General features: G+C 34.5%; 1 protein-coding gene across 5 annotated transcripts in view; it reads right to left on the bottom strand.

The window, feature by feature from the left end:
- Window positions 1-19,476, bottom strand: part of FUT8 (fucosyltransferase 8) — a 111,638-nt gene that overhangs the window by 43,208 nt on the left and 48,954 nt on the right. For 4 of the 5 annotated variants that reach the window (XM_027642229.1, XM_027642228.1, XM_027642231.1 and 1 more), the window contains 3 exons: window positions 11,813-12,238; window positions 1,141-1,256; window positions 817-982 (listed from right to left, as the gene is read on the bottom strand). In XM_027642229.1, the coding sequence (XP_027498030.1) occupies window positions 817-982; window positions 1,141-1,256; window positions 11,813-12,015 (485 nt within the window). In that variant the 5' untranslated portion in view covers window positions 12,016-12,238. Of the gene's footprint in view, window positions 1-816; window positions 983-1,140; window positions 1,257-11,812; window positions 12,239-14,626; window positions 14,744-19,476 lie in introns of all 5 variants that reach the window. The other variant, XM_027642230.1, reaches the window with a different exon arrangement.

Genomic DNA, 19,476 nt, shown 5'->3' with positions numbered 1-19,476 from the left:
CTGTAGAAAAAACTGTCCAAGGAAGTGGCAGATTCTCTGTCAGTTCAGTGTTCAACTGAAGATCTCAACTCTTTAAGAAAATTCTGCTTCAGCCAAGCACTACTTTTATTTCAGTCAAACATATATAACTGCACTTGACTGAGAAATAATTGGATGACATTCGATCACATCTTTTATAAAAATAATAACTCTCAACAATCGAATAGTCCCTTCTCACTTTCAATTCAATGAAATTGTGACAAACTGGATTTTGGGATTGTGGAATATTAAATTACAAAACTTAATGGACTACATTATTTTCCCCCACTGATAATCATAAATAGAAATAAATACATATTATCTTTAAACTATGTTTTAAATAGTATTTAAATTATTTCTAAAGAATTGAAAATTCTTACCATTTTTTCCCTTTAGTACAGTATTATTTTCAAAGGCTCATGCTTTATTACTGATGCTTACACATGCAGATCGCAGCTTTTTTTGGGAAACTGATACTTGTTTAAGATGGTATATCTAGTTAATTCAACTATTTTCTTATAACTGTTTACTGATAAGACACAAACTATCACAGCAGTTTGGGAATAGAGATAAACATAATACGCTTAAAGACAGATTTCATTGAATTTTTAACAGTTTCTGGATTAATTTTGTTCAGCATGAACAAAACTCATATAGAATATTTTAATATGATACAAAAGGCACTTCAACAATGCAGGGGCCAAAAGATTGACAACAACTAAAAATATAAGTTCCAATGCACCTTTGAACAACATAACGACAGTTTAATTAAAAGTCAAAATCAACTAACAGAAGTACCTTTCCTGATGACCCAAATCAGACAGAAATTCATCAATGCGTGTTTGCAGTTCACTTCCTTCTAGATTTTTCAATTTCTTCAGTTCACTCTGGAGGAAAAACCAAAGTTCCTTAGCCCCATTTTCAATCCTCCTCCTCAGTATTTCATGGTCTTTTCCAAGGCCTTCTATTTAAAAAAAAAAATAAATCAAAAAGGCATAAAAGCATCAGTAATTGTAGCTTTTTTTTTAAGGGTTTATTTGTTAAGAAGCCAATACATTTGTGATATGAAATACCAAAACACCAAAACTTGTTTCAGAAGTAAAAGAAAACTTATCTACACACCATCTCCTGTCCGCTTCTTATAGTTTTCTATCTGTTCTTTGGCCTTTAGAAGTTGCTCCTCTAAAGCATGTACCTTTCCTGCAGCTGGTCCCTGATCAATGGGACCATCTGGTATCCTAGGATATAGAAAATAAAAAAGCCATATCACTTATAGTTATTTGATAAATTATTTGCACTAACAATTCAACTCTTCTCTCATTTTTATGTCATACTGATTTACTGATAAACCTTGGTCATATTTTCTTAAAACCAAGAAGAAATTAAACATATTAAAGATTTTAAAACCTCGATCCCATAGAAGAAAAACAGTGCATAACACAGCTGTAGCATACAGATTCAACCTGATGCTAAACTGTGTTGTTTACAAGACTTCCACTCACCGACAAGAACAATTCTAGGCTCCACTTGTGAAAACAGTATTTGTGGCAGTTTAACAACCATTTGTTGAACCGACTGGCATGCAAACAAAGCCTAATCAACAGACGTACCTTCACAAGACTCAAGTTCTGACTACTTTTTACATTCACACATAAAGTACATTCTGCTCTTGAATGCTGGCCATATATTCTTAGAGAACCAGAGTTCCAGCACTTCAACTGCATTCTTAATTCTTCCTATACATTCGCAAAGGATTATTTCAATGTATTTTCTGTACTCAGAACAAGATCCAACCTTCTTAAATTTACCATAATGATGATTTTTTATGACAACTCTAGTATTTTAAACTGTTGGTCACCAAAAACAACACCAAACAACAGCAATTGTAACATCCAGTTATGAAATCTCTGGTATGGAGCACAGGAAAAGTACGGAAATACGTATCATGAAATCTATGAGCCATAAATCAGCCCTGAGGGTATTACTGAGGTATGTTCATCATCCAAACTTGAATTCATATATTAATAAACTGAAATTATTAAAGTTTATTAATCAGATGCAAACTTCTATTTGCCTCATAAATTTAATGTAGGGAAAAAAATCCTTTCCATTTCAAGAGAAATGACACTTCTGGTTAAAAATTATTCCACCTTTTATTAGCTTTTGTAAGAGCTGACCCTGAAAAGGATTAGAGGAAACAGATGTGCAATGAAAAGTCTTGAGAACTGCAAAGAATACAGAATTCTTGCAGAACATAAAGACGATTCTTCATTCGTAAGGGAATATGAGAATAAAAAGAAACAGATATTATCTCTACCCACAAACACACAGTTTCAAGGCACCATACAGGAAGATGCCTCGACAGGCAAAAGATGCCTTTAGCATAGTGAAAACAGTAGTTTGAGGGAGCATCTTCACTGTAAAAAAGAAATGACAGCATTTTAAATATCCAACTGAGATGTCATTAACTTTAAGGTCTCTCAGATCTAGATAACTAAACATCAATAAAATTTCAGGAACTGATGAAAAGTTCTTTTCCACTGGAACAGCTGAAGGGAATAAAGAACTGATGCGGGCATCAGAAAGTTGTATCACATAAAGTACAGCATTTAAGCCCTTTTTTCAGAAGGGGGTGAGAGAGGTGGAAGAGGAAGCTACGTAGCTTGAAAGAAATTTAGTAAAAAATCTATTAAAGCTGCTAAAGCTTCCTGTTGAAATCAGATTTGTGTTTTAAAGCTATATATTGTGTTTCTGTGGCCAGGTTTTGGTAGTGGGGGGGCTACAGAGGTCGCTTCTGTGAGAAGATGCCAGAAGCTTCCCCCATGTCCAGTAGAGTCAATGCCAGTTGGCTCCAGGATGGACCCACCACTGGCCAAGGCCAAGCCAACCAGGAAAGATAGTAATGCCTCTGTGATAACAAGAAAAAAGAAGGAGAAAAAGTAGATGAAAATTCCAGCCAGAGAAGAGCAGAATGAGAACATATGAACAACAGTGCAGACACCAAGATAAGTGGAAAAGGAGGAGGTGCTCCAGGACCAAAGCTGAGGTTCCCCCACAGCCCATGGTGCAGACCATGGTGGAGCAGCTGTGCTCCTGTAGCCCATGGAGGGCCATGGAAATGCAGAGATCCACCTCCAGCCCATGGAGGAGACCCACACTGGTGCAGGTGGATGCCCGAAGGAGGCTGTGATGCCGTGGGAGGCCCAAGATGGAGCAAGGTCCTGGCAGGGACCTGCTGACCTGAGGAGAGAGGAGCCCATGCTGAAACAGGCTTTCCTGGTAGGATCTGTGGCCCTCTGGGGGCTCATGTTGGAGCAGCCTGTGCCTGAAGGACTGCACCCGGTGGAAAAGTGACCCACATTGCAGCAGTTTGTGAAGAACTGTTGCCTGAGGGACTCACGCCGGAGAGGTTCGTGAAGGACTGTCTCCCACGGGAGGGACCCCACGGGAGCAGGGGAAGGACTCCTCTCCCTGAGCAGCAGCAGAAACAACAACTGACCACAACCCCCATTCCCTGTCCCCCTGCACCACTGAGAGGGAGGAAGTAGAGCTTGGAAGGAGGGAGGGGTGGAGGGAAGATGTTTTTAAGATTTATTTTACTTCTCATTCTCCTGCTCTGATTCTGTTAGTAATAAATTTAATTAATATTCCCACTTTGAGTCTGTTTTGCCCATGATGGTGATCGGTGAGTGATCTCTCACAGCCCTTATTTACTCATGAATCCCTCATTATATTTTCTCTCCTCTGTCCAATTGCAGAGGGGAGTGAGAAAGTGGCTTTAGTGAGTACCTGGCATCCATCCAGAGTGAACCCACTAAAAGACACCATGATACATAAAATGCAATTATCATTAACTGCTCATATATCTGCTTTTTTATGCACTGAGAGAACAAGCATGTAAAAACTGCATAAAATATTCTAATCTTAAACATGTGCACTCTCTAAATATACTCTATCAACAATCCATTTGTGAATTTCTTTCTACAACAAATTTACAGTATACAAATAAACTTTTAAAAAGTATATTGAAAGACATTTAAGCTCTTACAATAGTTTAAAACCACCAGATTGAAATGTATCTGCTGACTTGGCTCCACAATTTGTATTGTGACAGAACAACTAACTACAAAATTACCAGAAAAAAATGGCTTATCTTGTACAAGTCACATACCCTAAAGGTAGAATCTGTGAAGAACAACAGGGTAAGAGGATACAAAATCATTACCATAAGAAGTCTTAAGACAGCGCACACATCCTCTTAACATAAGGAAAGTCTGTTAAAGTAGTAATTACAGAATCCTACAGAAGGATGGTTGCAGATGATATGAAAGAAGGACAATAATTCTGCTCATTTGATATAATTAAGATCTTAGAAAAGTATATTCATTTTAACAATCAACTTGCTTTGGCATACTTCAATAAAAATGTTTATCATACTTAGGCTGTTAGATAAAAGGAGCTAGGATGAGGGGGGACATTCTCCAAGCTAGTTGTTTGGACTTTCAAAAATTACATCATTTTAGGATAAAACTAAGATATCTTATGCTTTTGCAGTTTTGTTTCTACATCTGTTACCTCATCAGACTCGGAATTACTGTCTTCCTCACTTTCATCCAGTCTCAAAATTAGGGAAAAAATTCTTCTCTGCAACCAGCACAGCCTGCCTGTTATTGCCCTCTACAAGAACTTCAACTGAGTTGGAGATAAGACAACATTTGAAGGAAAAGCATTTGAATTAAAATCCTTATCTACTCTCCTGGCATCATCAATGCAGATAACTTTTAGAGCACAATATCCTAGCAATTATGTGTAGGTATTAATAAAAATTCCTGTTGAAAAACAGGAATTCTTACCAAAACAATTATTACCAGAATAATTCCTGACAACTGATTTGCTCCTTAGAATATAAGAAGTCAGTTTAAAGTAAGTTCATCTAAACTATGACGATCCTAATCAGCAATAAAAAACATGTCAGTAAGCATCTAGCACAGAATATCCTTCACTTATTGCTATGACAACACTGTAAATTCAGTTATAAACACAAAATAAATACAATTATAATTCACTTAAATGGGCAATCAAGTTAATACACCAAGTAGTGGGTTTATTTGAAGTCTCAGTACTTATAAGGTGTGATGATGCACGCTGTTTCCTATCACTTTATAGTAAATACAAATTATCTTTTCCATAATCAACTCATCAAATGAAGATATTACTGTATAACTTTAAACATTAAAAAAATTATATCGTAGAGAAACCCTGTTTCTGCTTTGTCCCTTCTTTAGTAATCCAGCTACATTTTAAGACATGAAAAATAATTCTGTGTCCATCATCCATACCACTGAGGCCACTTCACCTTCAGGTAACACAGAGGGGCAATGACAAAGTTGTGATCTCTAGTCTGGATCTCTGAAGGCAAAAAGAACCCCTTAAAAATTAATCATAGTGAAATTCAATTTAGCTAGAAGAACTGCCGTACTATGAAAAGAATTGTAAAAATAATTTAAAACAAAACATAAATTATAAAAACCATTTTAACCTTTTTCTGTTTCCAAGATATTTAAAAAGTTACCCTAATTTATCAGTAAAAGGAAAAACGTAAGGTTTCACAAGTTCACACCCAACTATTTTCTCCTTTTGTTTATACCCAAGATCTTTGTATGAAGCTAGAAGGTTTATAACTAAGTAAAGCCATGTTATGATTACCTTTTCTTCTTTCACTTTTTTTTCTTTCCCAAGATGAAAATCACATTCAATTATTAATGACCACTGACATAAGTAAAAAGAATACAGGTTGTCACTTCAACCTCCTCAGATAAAACCTCCTCAGTAACTAAAACTGAAAGAAAACACTCAGTGTTATCTGCAAATAAAAAGCAAGCAGCATCCATTATCAGTTTAAATCAGCACGGTCCTAATTAGTGCTGATTTATATCCATTGAAGATGTGTCCCTTCCCTTAATTCAAAATTGTACAAAAAACAGTAAAAAGAGCAGAGGTGCACACCATACAGTTCAGCTATCTTCATCCGTTGCAACAGCCTCAGCTTCAAACCTGAGATTCTTTAAATACATATAATAGGAAACCACACTTTAAAAGAATATTTAAGTTTTATCAACCCAGAGCTACTCATCTATCCAAAACCCTTTCAGTGTTTTCCACAGGCTTACTAGGCCCAATAACTGCCCAGAATTATGTACTTTTAATAGAGTTGGTAAAGATCAATTGATCTGGAGTTTGGATTCTATAGTAGCCCCAGCACTTGCTACTTTAAAGCAACTGTAGTGCTCTTTCAAAATTAAACTCTGATCTCTTCTTTCTCTTCTTTCTCAAGCTACTCAGACCTATGAGAACAACGTCTAGAGATGCCTGTGTTTGGTTTTATTTGTTTGATTACATTTTGCCCTTTTCCACTCTTTTTCTGCTTTATAACACATAGTCCTATTCAGATTAAGAAACAGGTTATCAGATTTATCAAAAGAATTGCAGGTTCTACAAAAGGCAATATTTAATAGACTCTAGGAAGCAAATACAGTCCGAATGAGATGTACTGGTAATATGTACACAATACGAATACATTTAACAAGGTTCTCTATTTCTCTGAAGAGAACTCTGAAATTACTGGTTCCTATACTGCCAGGCTTATCTTCCACAAATGTACCGTAAAACATAAAAATTTGACTACCACCCAGCAATACACAAAGGAAGCCCAGGACAGGGATGAAGCTTAGGACAGGGACAAAGGCATACATAGTTTCACAGTTTCCATCTAAGAAAACGGGACATTACAAAAGCTGACATTTTAAGCCCTCCTCCTCCTAAAAGCCTTATATCACCTATATGCAACAGAGACAGTCTTTAGTTTTCATAATGTAATCCTAATAGTAAATAAAAATTTTAGGTAAAACTACATTATAAGCTGTGTTACAGGCAAATGATGAAAAAACTTAATGTAATACTTTGATTTGATTCTTACTCTCTTATGGACTTTCTCTTAAATAACTACAAAAATTGTACTAAAGATTTCCCTTTTTGCTGCAAGACCTACTATGTCTGTACTAAGTGTTCTTGAAGGGGCTCATTCAGTTCTACTGGATATAGAATAGTAAAACAACAATCTCTAAAAGCCTCAGTTGTATTACTATTTGCACTAATGAAATCTAGACTGCTTCTAAAATCAACCCAGCTTTGCTCACACAATATTGTTTATGATCATACAAGGACTATGGTAACCTCCAAATCTCATTATACCACAATATTCATGCACATAATTTAAAAAACTCAGACAATACAAAACACTTCTCATTCCATTTATCTTCTGCATCACTAATATACATCTGTGCCTCTTTACAGCCCACAAGTAAGGTTTTTACACAGCATCATATCAGCAAAAGAAAAACTACAGTATCTTCTCATGTAAGGCTTTTTAAATGCACCATAAAAACTAAGTGGTGCCTGAAGTCATTACAAGTAATCAGGAGTGCACCACAAAAGTGTACTCAGTTCCTAAAGGATTTTTTTTTTTTATATTTCAGGTACTTTTCAAAAAGATGTAAGTGTTTCAACTTGCACTATTGCAAAGGTACATATTAGAAAATAAGTTTCTCAAAATACGCTCCCCAAAAATCCGTACAAAAATATGAACTATTCTTATCCAATACTGGTAATAAATTAGAAATAATTTTTAAAAGATCATAAAATCAAGAGAACATGACGTATTTTGTGAAATCAAACACAAAAATGCTTGGGGTGGGAGGGAAACACAAACTAAAATAACCCAAAAAAATACCTCTCCCTGTCCTAAAATTCTACTCCTCATGCATCCTGTGTGAAAAGAAGAAACCAGGGGAAAAATTAAAAAATCAGACATGATTTAAGTATCATAGAGCAAAAAAGGGCTAATATTTTTAAAAATTTTCTTGCATATATGAAATTTTTTAACTTTTGAATGTTTAGTTTTGCATGCACATAAGGTGTGTTTCATAAGGCACATTTTTGGTTTTCTTTTTTTGCTGCTGTTGTCTTTGGGGAGCTGCTACATAAATTGGCAGCAAAAGAGGATTCAAATCTCGGGGTGGAAAGATCACTTCTTGTCGTTGTATGTTGGCATTCATAGATGGTTGAATGAAAATAAGCACAGCCCAGCTCCTGTTTTCAGCCATCCCAGAGGACTGATACTTTTATCAGAAGGATGTCAGAGAAGTCACAGGAACTCATAATAATGGGAAATTCCAAGCAATTGACAGGTATTGTATTTACACACAGTTTGCCATATAAATAACATCCCAATGTAATTAAAGATGAAATAGCAATTTCCTCTAACTTCAAAATGGAAATGAAAAAACAACTTATACTTTCATTAAACTACTAATTCTTGTAACCATATCTGCCTTCTATTCCTTCCTCCCTATCCTAACTAGCTATTATTATAATAATTTTCTACCATTCACGAAATTTCAACTTGGAGTTTTTTATCATCAAAACTAGTGTAGTTACTCAAATGTTTGTTTATTGTTACAATTTTACAGGTAGGCACTCTCATCTTGTTTAAACTCCTCCAGAAGTAACATTAAGTTAGATTCTTAATTGAAATACACTTAATTTCATGCACCAGCATGTTGGATACCATAACATATTGTATATTTTAACCACAAAGGGTGTGCTGCTTTGTTCTCTAGATGTAAAATCTTAGTGGAGCAGGGCAGCAAAAGCAAGATTTTACCTCAGTATAACAAAATCCAACTCTGCAAGAGGGATTACCTTTATGAGTTACCCTGGTGTAGAGACTCAACTACTCAGAGTTCACAGCCAGTATCAGTAAATAGAGTTTTCAGTACAAAATCAAAAATGCTGGCAATTAAATCATATTCAATAATAGTTCCAGCCTTTCTGTTTCTGATCAGCAAAGCCTAAACCAAACTATGTCTTCACTTTAAGATGTAAACCAGAGCAAAAATAATCTTTTCTGTCTAATTCAATTTCTGAAGTTAATAAGTGTTTTGTTTCTATAATGTATGGTCAAAGGAGCAGTGACCTTTTCCAGGACACAGATACTGAATCCATGGACTGTTGGTTAATGCCCCATTTTAAATAGACATACTGCTATAAAACGGTAAGTCGGACAATTTTAAAACTAATAGCTATTTTCAACACAACTTGTTCTATCTGGCAAACGAAGAAATGAGACAATGAAATTCTGTATCATATTTATGATTTAATACTTTAATAATGGAGGTTGACCAGAATATTTCTCAAACGTATTTGTGACATTTCTATGAAAACAATATCATGAGTTGGCACAATAAAAATAATGAATTTGGCTCTATATTGTCATAGATCACTTCCCTCAAAGTCTACTACTTCATCAATTTCAGATTACTTCCAGCAAAAAAATAGGCCTGATAATCTTCCAGTCTTAAACTGGTTCATTCCTGAAGAGCCCTAACTACAGAAGCTGGAAATGTGGTATTTAAAATCATTTAGGCTTTCTCATGCAAGAATTTCAGATTCACGCGGGGTTACATACAATCACTTTTAGCAAAGGTCTCAAATATTTTTAAACAACATATTCACAAAAAGAAGCTGAACAAAGTCCTGTTAACATAGCTTTGGATCACCTAATCTAATTCTAGAAACTTGAAGCAACTAACTGAAGCATAGAGAGGGAATGCTGAAATGTTTTATTCTAACATGGTTAGATCAGAAATAAACTAACATTTCTATTTTTAGAAATCATTATCAATAGTATAACCTATTATATAAAACTTGCCCACCAAAAATGTAACATTTATTTGAATATAGATAAAGTTAGGGAACTATAGAAAGGTATCTAGAAAAACCACCCCTGCCTAAAGTATAGTTTAGCCTCTATTTAGCATCTCCTGTCTCTACTGCATCCTTCTTGAGAGGAAAAGAGCACCCTGTCATCCGTAAAACCATGTACTCTCTTCTAGTCACTGTGTAACTTGAGCGGGTTATGTTTCAATGACTGTGTAATACAACACATTATCATTTATTCAAGTCAGACAAACATGGGAGGTTGAAAGCCTGGAGGGTAGTAATCTTTACATTCAAAGTCAAATATTACCCCCTCTGAAGCAAGCATTTATTCAAATACAGGATCTTGCTTAAATTTCATCATATCAGCATACTCTACATTACAGCATTTTGTCAAAAAAATATATTACAGGCTTTGCCAATGCTGTTGTTATCATTTATTAATAAATTGATCATAGAAAACTACAGCCCACTCAGCCATCTATGGCCACATTACTCAAAGTGAAGATTATCTGTTCTTACTGTAGAGAGCACTTGGGTCAGCAGCATTTCTCCACCTCTGAATGCTGAGGTATTTTCCTATGCTAAGAAGCCTCATCAGCACGCAGCCACATCTACAGTGCATTCCAGAAACCAGGAACAGAGTGCAATGAGAAAAGATTTCAGCAAGGCAGGGAAGCCTACCCAGCCTACCAGATCAAATAGCCCTGGCTATTCATGAAAGAGAGAATGCACCAGAAGAAACATCAGGACAGGGTTAAGAGGAAAGGTATTCAATTCACTGCTACAGTCCATGTGTGATTTCATTAAACGAACGGCGGAATCAAACTGACTTAAAGATAAGGTAACAAAAACAGGATTAGAACCCTACAACACCCTAGTAAAGAAAACACATTTGTGCAATTCTATAATTTTTTCTGTGAAATACGAAGCAAAACATCAAGGCAGAAGATCCAAAATGTCATCTGCTGCTAGAGAGTATTAAAAGGCAACTCCAAAATCAGTCTCTGCCTGCCAAGCAAGGAGTAACCAAGGGACATGATGAAGACTCAACTTTCAATGCCCCTTGCTCTCCATGTACTACGCAAATGATCCTGGCCACACCAGGGCTAAACACATCTCCTGGTGCTTGTGAGTACATAATTGTAAAAGAGACAGTAAGTGAATTCAGCTAATTTATAGATTTTTAAAATAAACAGTACCCTCCCATTCTGAAAAATCTTGTACTGAGCTTTACTCTTCTCTACCTTCCTACCTTCTCTACCTGCTCTTGTCCCCATGATCCACCAGGATTTTTACGTTGCACATGATGATGTCCACATACTTAGGTCCAATCTGCCTAAGCAGCTTTCCCTTTCAAGTTCTTAAGAAAGGAGATACCATAAGTCTATGTTAAAAGCTGTCTGTCTGAAAAGGTGAAAGAAAACACTGTAAATTGTAAATGTACGCATCTACAATCTAATAAATAATTATAAAAAGCGAGATGATCCTACTACTTTACAAGTATTTCTACAAGTTTAGCAGCAAGGAAGAAAACTTAGATAAAAAGATTCATATAATGCAGCAATCTATTGCAGCTCATCTTCAGCTTAGCTTCAACAAATTGCACAAATGTTTTCAGTGTTTTTAAAATTAGCTCTTCCAGATACTGCATGCAGAGTGTAAAGAACTAGTTGTTCTAAGTTGTACAAATATCATAATAATTGCATTTGTTTGAAGTTGACATTGACGGGTGAATCACCTATAGAACCTGTTATTGTGACAGTAATACTTGCACACCATTAAATAATGACTGTTAAATAATAACTACATTAGACCAGAACTAAATGTACATTATTTGTTTAAAGGCTTTGCAATATATTTTCAGCTACTATAGTACAGATTAAAACACTCATCTATACTTTTAAATGTTAAATATGACTTTACAAGAAATCCCACATACAACCCTTACAATTTAATTTCTGATATTTCATTTTTAACCATTTTCTGAACAGTTTTAATTACTTTTAGATCCTACCTGAGAGATTCTGCCATCCGCCTTAAGTCTTCATTTTGCTGCTTTAACCGTTCAAGTTTAGCGAGGATCTTGGATAACTCACGACTAGAGTGATCTGGGTGCTCACTGTCTCGTACCAGGTGTCCACCAATATAAAAAAGTAAAGTTCCCCAAGCAAAGAGGATAAGCATAATCCAACGCCAGGAACCAGTCCATGGCCGCATTTTCAGAAGTTCAATTCACTCCAGAACTGCTTCTGCTCACAAAATAACAAACATTTTAAGTCCTTAGCTTGTACAAAGGTGGACAATTTCACTTCCTCTGCTTCACCACATTGTACCAGAGAAAAATTATTTTCAGTGTTTATCTTACTGCAACTCCTTAAAGAAGATTCTTATAGGGCTGTATATAGAAATCATTAATATTGCATCATTCTTCATTTATATTCTGTGGGAAAAAAAAAAAATCTGAAATTATAATTCCGATATGTAAAAATATATTGGATTGCAATTAAGCTAAATGTACTGTCATTAACATTCAGGAATGATAATAGACAATGTTACTACTTTCTGTCACAGAGACAAAGAAATAAGCTTTTAACTTTCCACAGAACAGTTGAGTTCATGAATGAATGACAAAGAATATGCAATTAATCCTAGGTTTGAAATGGCCAGAAGAAACACTGCTTTTTATAAGAGAAATATTTACTAATTTATGTGTCATTTTATACATTAAAATAGTTCAAAAATCATTCTGTGTTAAAGTTGACAGTCTCCTTTACTATCAACAAATAGTTTTTATTTAATTACAAATACATATTCACTTTTTTTACTTTTATTTACTTTCTTCTCCATTTTTACCATGACTTCCACTTTATAACAAAGGAGTTATAGCCACTGTAACAACATATTCTGCTATTTGCAAGTATTTGAAAACCAGGCATGGCTTTAGAAACCTAAGTTTTAGAAACACTTCTCTACTGTTTTAAAACTATCAAACCCATTTTGATAAGTTATTATTAAACTACAAAAGCGCAAAAAAAATTATCAAAAGGTAATATCATCTCCCACTGCAGCATTTTAAAAAACAAAAAATCACCTCAACTCATTTTCTACTTGGCAAAATATCATTTAATGAGTGTAAGAATCTCCTCATTCTATCTAGAACAGATTTTAACTGACAGCATGTCTAAAATCTTCTCTAAGTACTTCTCCCTTCACTTCCTTTCTCAGCAATGTAAAATTCCTACCTTTTTTAAAAGGCATATATATATATGTCATTCATATTCAATTTCCAAAATAACCCATATTTTGAAGTCTCAGATCTGTAAATCCACAGTATTTCCTTTGAGATGCTATCCACACCTACCTTCTCTGAAATTACTTTTTTGTTTAATTCTTCTTTAACCTTAGCTTCTTTTTTATTTCATTTAGTTATCCAGTTCCAACTTATTTCAAGTTTAGAGAAAAGTCTTCCCAAACTGCAGTAACTTCCAAACTGACCCACTTATGGAGATATGCCTGGAGTATGCATTTCCAGATGCAATAACATTAACATAGTACTGAAAATGCTCAAAAATTTCTCTAGTTATCTTTTAGAAGGGGGGGGTTGTATATGTTTGAAAGAGGCAAAAAAATTTCACTTATGACTGATAAGATGGTACACAAGACCAACTATTTGAAAATTGAAAGTTGATAATGAAATGGAAAATATTTGTAGTACCTCTCAGGTTTTTCCACCTAATGTATCTGTGACAAGGGGAGTTATAAGTAGAACAGTTTTCTTTGAAAGTAATGTCAGAAGCCCACTTTAAGGGCACGTCATTTTCTAAAGATCTCTAAGAAAGCTGTATATAGCTTTTGCTTTAGCTTGGTAAAAGCATGGGACTGCCTTCAGAAAAACAGTGGTTTTTCCAATAATCTTCACAGATCATTGCATAAGTAAATGGAACCCACATTGCATGTAACAGAATAAACCATTCCCAACCCACAGCGGATTGTGGCTATAAGCAAAGCAAGCCTAGTTACTTGCCAGAATGATAAATATAAAACCCTGATGGATTGACATTTCAGGTTTAAGTGGGAAAGTGCATTCTTATATCTATACTAACAATCACCCAGAAAATGTTTGACTGTGATTGCAACATGGTAAGTGAAATCACAAAGTATATGACAGCAGCGGAAAGAAAAAAATAATAGGAGATTTTAAATATTCCTCTACTGTTTGGGTAAATATTATACTGGGAATTGTGATAGAGACTAAACAGATGCTACAGACACCATAAAGTTACTGCTTAAGAGAAAAACTACTGTTAAAAATTCTTGACTTAATCATAAGCAGTTTGTGGAACTTTGATCAGGAAGTTTCTGCTGGAGGACCATTTTATAACAGTCTGCATAATATACTCAGATACGACTGCCTCCTAGGAGAAATAAAGTAAAAAACTGCACTACAGCTGTGATTAAATTCAAGAAAGGGAACTGTTTTAAAAGAGAAATGGACTTCACACCATGGGGAAAGATACCATGTTTTTCATTAAAACAAGAAGTAAAGGTGACTGTTATAATTAGTAAAGAAAGTATCCTAATAAAAAGTTATAAGCATGGTCAAGTGATTAGGTAGATAAGACTAAATTCTGGTATATAAAGCACATAAAAATTAACACTAAACCTTTTATCCAAAGTAGATAGCTTACTAGAGACTCCAGGGTCCACAAATGACAAGAGTATATAAGAACTGTTTATAGAGTACTTTGCAAGGAAAATATTGACTTTCTTTTTTTTTTAATCTGTTTTTTATAAAACATGAGCTTAAATAGGCTCACAAATCAGGTACCTTCTTTACCAGAGGAATTGTTGGTCTGTCTCAAACAACAGTAGATCAGACTATCAAACAAATCCGCAAAATTAACATAACAAGTCGTCAGGAAGAGATGGTACTCTTCCAACAGTTCTAAAGAAGTTAAAGAATGCAGTAGTTTAATTATTAACAGTAGTGTGTAACATCTTACTTATAATCACCATGCAGCAAAGCAATGGAAAATTAAAACACTAAACTGAATTATTTGTAAGGGCTACAGGAGGAATTCCTGCAGCTACAGGGCAGAAAAAAATTATATTCATGTCAGGCAAACTGGCAGAAATTATTGTAAGGTGAAATAAATCTGCAGACATTAGGATGCATGTAATCAAAATAAAAAAGTACTAAATGGCTTTTAAAAAGAAATTGTGCCTCATAACTTTATTGAAGGTCTTTTGAAGGCATAAACAAACCCATCAGCAAGAGAGAACCAATCCTAATTGTTGATCTAGTCAACATGGATTTTCAAATGACATTCAACAAGGTCCCCAAAATGTTTCAAAAAGCCTAAGCTGCATGGAAGAAAAAAGTTCATCATGAGTTAAAAGAGATGAAACGTACAGTAAGACTGTGTTTAAGTTGAAAGAATGATCAGGGACCTCTCTGGACCCATGGTAGAGTTCATACAGTTTGATATATTCTTAAATGATTTGGAAAGCAAGGTAAAACAAGAGGTAAAAAAGTCTGATAGCAATGATCATAAGGTCATCAAGATGCTGTTTAATGAAGAAAAAAAATTAGAAAAAATCAATTAATCAGTGTGTAGAGTTGTGTATAGATGAACTTTGAAGGCTATCAGCAATGGACTTAGCTGTGATTGGTAGTTCTATAAAACACCAATTCATCATTGGGCTAAATGCAACCAAGTCCTCACAGGTTTTATCTGATTTCTATCAATCTCTGCTGATGTCATTGATCTTTTTATAAGTTAGGTCATGGTCAAATATAAAATAAAGATGCCAAACTAGCTGAATAAATCGGAAGAACATTCTGAACTAATATTAAACAGTCAGCCCGTACATCAAATGTGGTGTATCTAATTATACATGAGTTCTAACAAATCTCAGCAACTGACTTTGTACTGTAATGTGGCTTTCACATTATTTCTTCTATTTCATACTGTTCTGGGAATGCAAAATGTCAACGTATTTGACATTCCAGTAACTCTGGATGCCCCATCCCTGGAAGAGTTCAAAGCTGGATTGGATGTGACTTTGAGCAGCCTGATCTAGTGAGTGGCAATCCTGCCTGTGGTAAGAGGGTTGGAACAACATGATCTTTAAGGTTCCTTCCAGCCCAAACCATTCTATGATTCTGCCACTCATTATTTCAGTCCATAAATCAAGTTATAATACACAAAAGACTAGCAGAAATAAAAGTTGAAATAGGGAAACAAAAAGGAAAAATTATCACATTTTTATAACTCTTCAATTTATAGCTTGTGTCAGATTTCTGAAAGATCTCCACACGCAGACATATACCACAGATATCTGCCTGACAGAAGGTCAAGATGTTATGTCAATATTTACACTTCCCTAATTTTCTACAGCTGCTTATGAGTTTTCATACTATAAACTACGCTCAGGACTGCCAAGACCAAACACATGAGCCTCAAGTTAGAAAAAATCGTAGCAGCAGCCAACAAATGCAGTAATTCAAACCTGACATGAATCATACCAAACATGGTCATGAACATCATCTGACACTGAGCATCTAAATAAGAACTCACCAAACCTAAAAGATGTAGTACCAATCAATATATTGTAGTACCAATCAATATATTTTATTAAGTGGAAGACAGAATAATATTTAAATAGCAATGATTAGTGTCATTATAAATTCATGTTATCATATAGTGACGAATCCTTATTCTAAGAATACTATGTTACTTTTATTTTACCAGAGGAAGCCATGTATTTTAATTTACTAGTTATCCCCTGAGATTTACCACAAGTTCTTGTCTTACATTTGATTAGGTTTACCCATACCCTTGCATTTTCCAGTGCATAAGCACGTCAAAACATAGCATATTGACAATTAGCTAATTTACATTTTCTTCCCTGCAATTTCAGATTATTTTCCCTTCTAGGGGATCTTGAGAATAGCTGACTACATTTGTATAATGTCACTTTCTAAAATAATCTAATAAAATATCTCCTTTATCTCTTTCAAAGGGCTTACACTGGATATACAGAGTGAAAAAGAATGTATTCCTCTATTCCCCCCAACAGCTCTAGAGCAATCTTTCATGTTAATTTTCTTTTAAAATTTATCACTATACCCAGTTAAGAGGGTTTCAATCTGATCTCTCAGGGAAATCATCTCCCATTTATAAGAGCCCAGCTATCACCCGAATTTACTGCCGAATACATAGCCCAGAAAATGTGGTTAGTGTCACAAATTTATTTAGACTCCATTAAGAGAAGACAGAATATTTACATAAAAATAAGGGTCTGCTTCAAGTCTTAATTGGTAAATCAAATTGTGCATACTATACACATAAGCCAGAACTGATTGTAAGAACATGAAAATGTTTTGTTACCAAATTATCAGGGAAAATTTTGTTTAAAAAAATTGCTTCAATGCAAGTGTCTACAAAATGACTAAAGGGAACCGTAAAGAGAACATTAACTTCATTAAAATTATAACTAAAAAGAGACTGAAGTGTAGCACCAATATCTTAATGAGAAATGTCAAAGCTATTTTGCCATAGAATAAATGATTTATCAATAAAAAATAAATACACACTACCTTTCCACATCTTTCTTTCATAAAGCCTTCTAGTTATTTTAAAGTTTTAAAAGGTATTTACGAATTAGAAACCTGAATAGCCCAATACTTAATTTCAAACAGAAGGACATATCCCATGACTTAAATAAGGTCCTTATTAACTTACTATTCCAAACATGCTTTCAGTAACAAATTCAGTGATGCAGTGGGGATCTCCTCCTTTTGTATGCTCTTTCTGTTTGCTTGCTCTTCAGAATTATGGCCCCAGAATAGCAGTACAATTTTTCTCAGTAATGTACAGTTTCAAGTTACTTTAGATTAAATTGAAAATGAACTAAGCAAGTCTCCTTCTGGCTCAAATACCTACTGACCTAAATTCAATCAAAAAAGCATACCTTAAGTTGAAAAGAAAAAAAATTACTCATTAAGTAATACTCACACCTCACTATAGCTAACATATACAGCTCTATATTTAATGGAATGTTCATCACCTACAATTGTATGATGTATGAAACATGAAATTCACTCCACTTAAGAGCTATCACAATGACTTATCACTAAATTTGAAACACCCAAAAAGCGTGTTACACTGTACATACAACTTAGATTGAACCTTCCCAACCTTGTTAGTTTCACTTAAAAGTAAATTTAAGTAAGTAAAGTTAGTATTTATAAGACTCCACTCATAAAAATTATCTTCTTAGGAGAGCATGCTACCGTACTTAGAGCCCGTTGTGCTCTAAGAAAACTAAAACAACTTTCCAATTCCATATAATGATGATGTGATGGTACAATCTCTGACAAAGGATTAGAACCTAACGAAATAATCCTTTTACGATATTAAAATAAAACTAAGGATTAAAGGACAAAAGTAACAGGTAACAAGCCTCTGTAACATTTGATAAAAATAAGCAAACATTACAAATATTATTCATGGTGTATGCAATGCACCCTTTATGAAAACTTAAGAGAATATTTGAAGCAGAATTCTATATGTTACACAAGGTGTTGCTGGTGTCTCATATGAAACAAATACTTGCTTTCCTGTCTCGGATCTGCCTCCTGTAATATATCCTAGAACAGGATTTGTCTTCCCTGGCCACGTTACTCTGGCAGTCAGTAACCATTTTACAAGGACATAATACCACCAAATCTTTTTGCATCTGTCTCTCTTCAAATTTATAAGGTCCTATCTTATACAAAGAAATTCTTCATCCTTTTAACTTTGTGTTATTACATTTTATCCCATTCTACCACTCCAGTATCCCAAATAAAAAATTATTGTACATTTTTCTGACCCCAACTAGAACACTCTTCTACTTTGTGACCTAAATTTCATTATAATCTATTATATTTTTGTGACATTGTCACTACTGAAAACACTCAAAATGAATAACACCAGTAATCCACCGCACTAATAGGGTGTCTCCTCCAGGCTAATACTCTTCCTTTTAGCACAAGTCCCTGTCACTTCATCCCTTTAGCTACTTCCTTTTCCAATGAATGATTTCACTTTTCATCTACCTTTTCTCTCACTCAATACTCAAAACTTTCTACGTGCCAAGAAATGCTGAAAGGGAGTTTACATACAGTTTCTCCCAAACTACGTTTCATTAGGAAATTTACCTCATTGAAACAGTAAGTAAACCCTGAATAATACAGATAAAAAATCTTTGACAACAGATCTGTGTTGCATTTATCTAATTTTCCATTTTTATCTACCTCTATTTTGTTAATTCTCATTTCTTCAAAATTTGTCTTCATGCTTTGTAGACTACTGTGATCAAGCCAGGACTGGTAATTATTTCTAATTCTAGCATTCATATACATCAATCCCAAGACACTTTATCCTACTTAGTTCAAAACATTTTTAGACTATTGACTGGAAACAATTCAGAAAGTATTTAATTCATCTATAACTTTTTCATTACCTTAATTAACATACAAATTGTATCTATTATTTTCTTCAACTGGAGAAGAGAAACCCATTCACAGAGTATGTATTAATGTTTTGTGTTCTAAAAATACCCAAAATGAAGTCCCTTTAGTTTCCTATTCAAACTCACTGTTGCAGGTATATTTTTTCTACCCACAAA

Source organism: Corapipo altera, unplaced genomic scaffold (genome assembly GCF_003945725.1).
Source record: "Corapipo altera isolate COAL_440 unplaced genomic scaffold, ASM394572v1 23b, whole genome shotgun sequence".
NCBI lineage: Eukaryota > Metazoa > Chordata > Aves > Passeriformes > Pipridae > Corapipo > Corapipo altera.
Note: the sequence above shows the minus strand (reverse complement) of the source record. Positions and strands in the feature narration are given on the sequence as shown.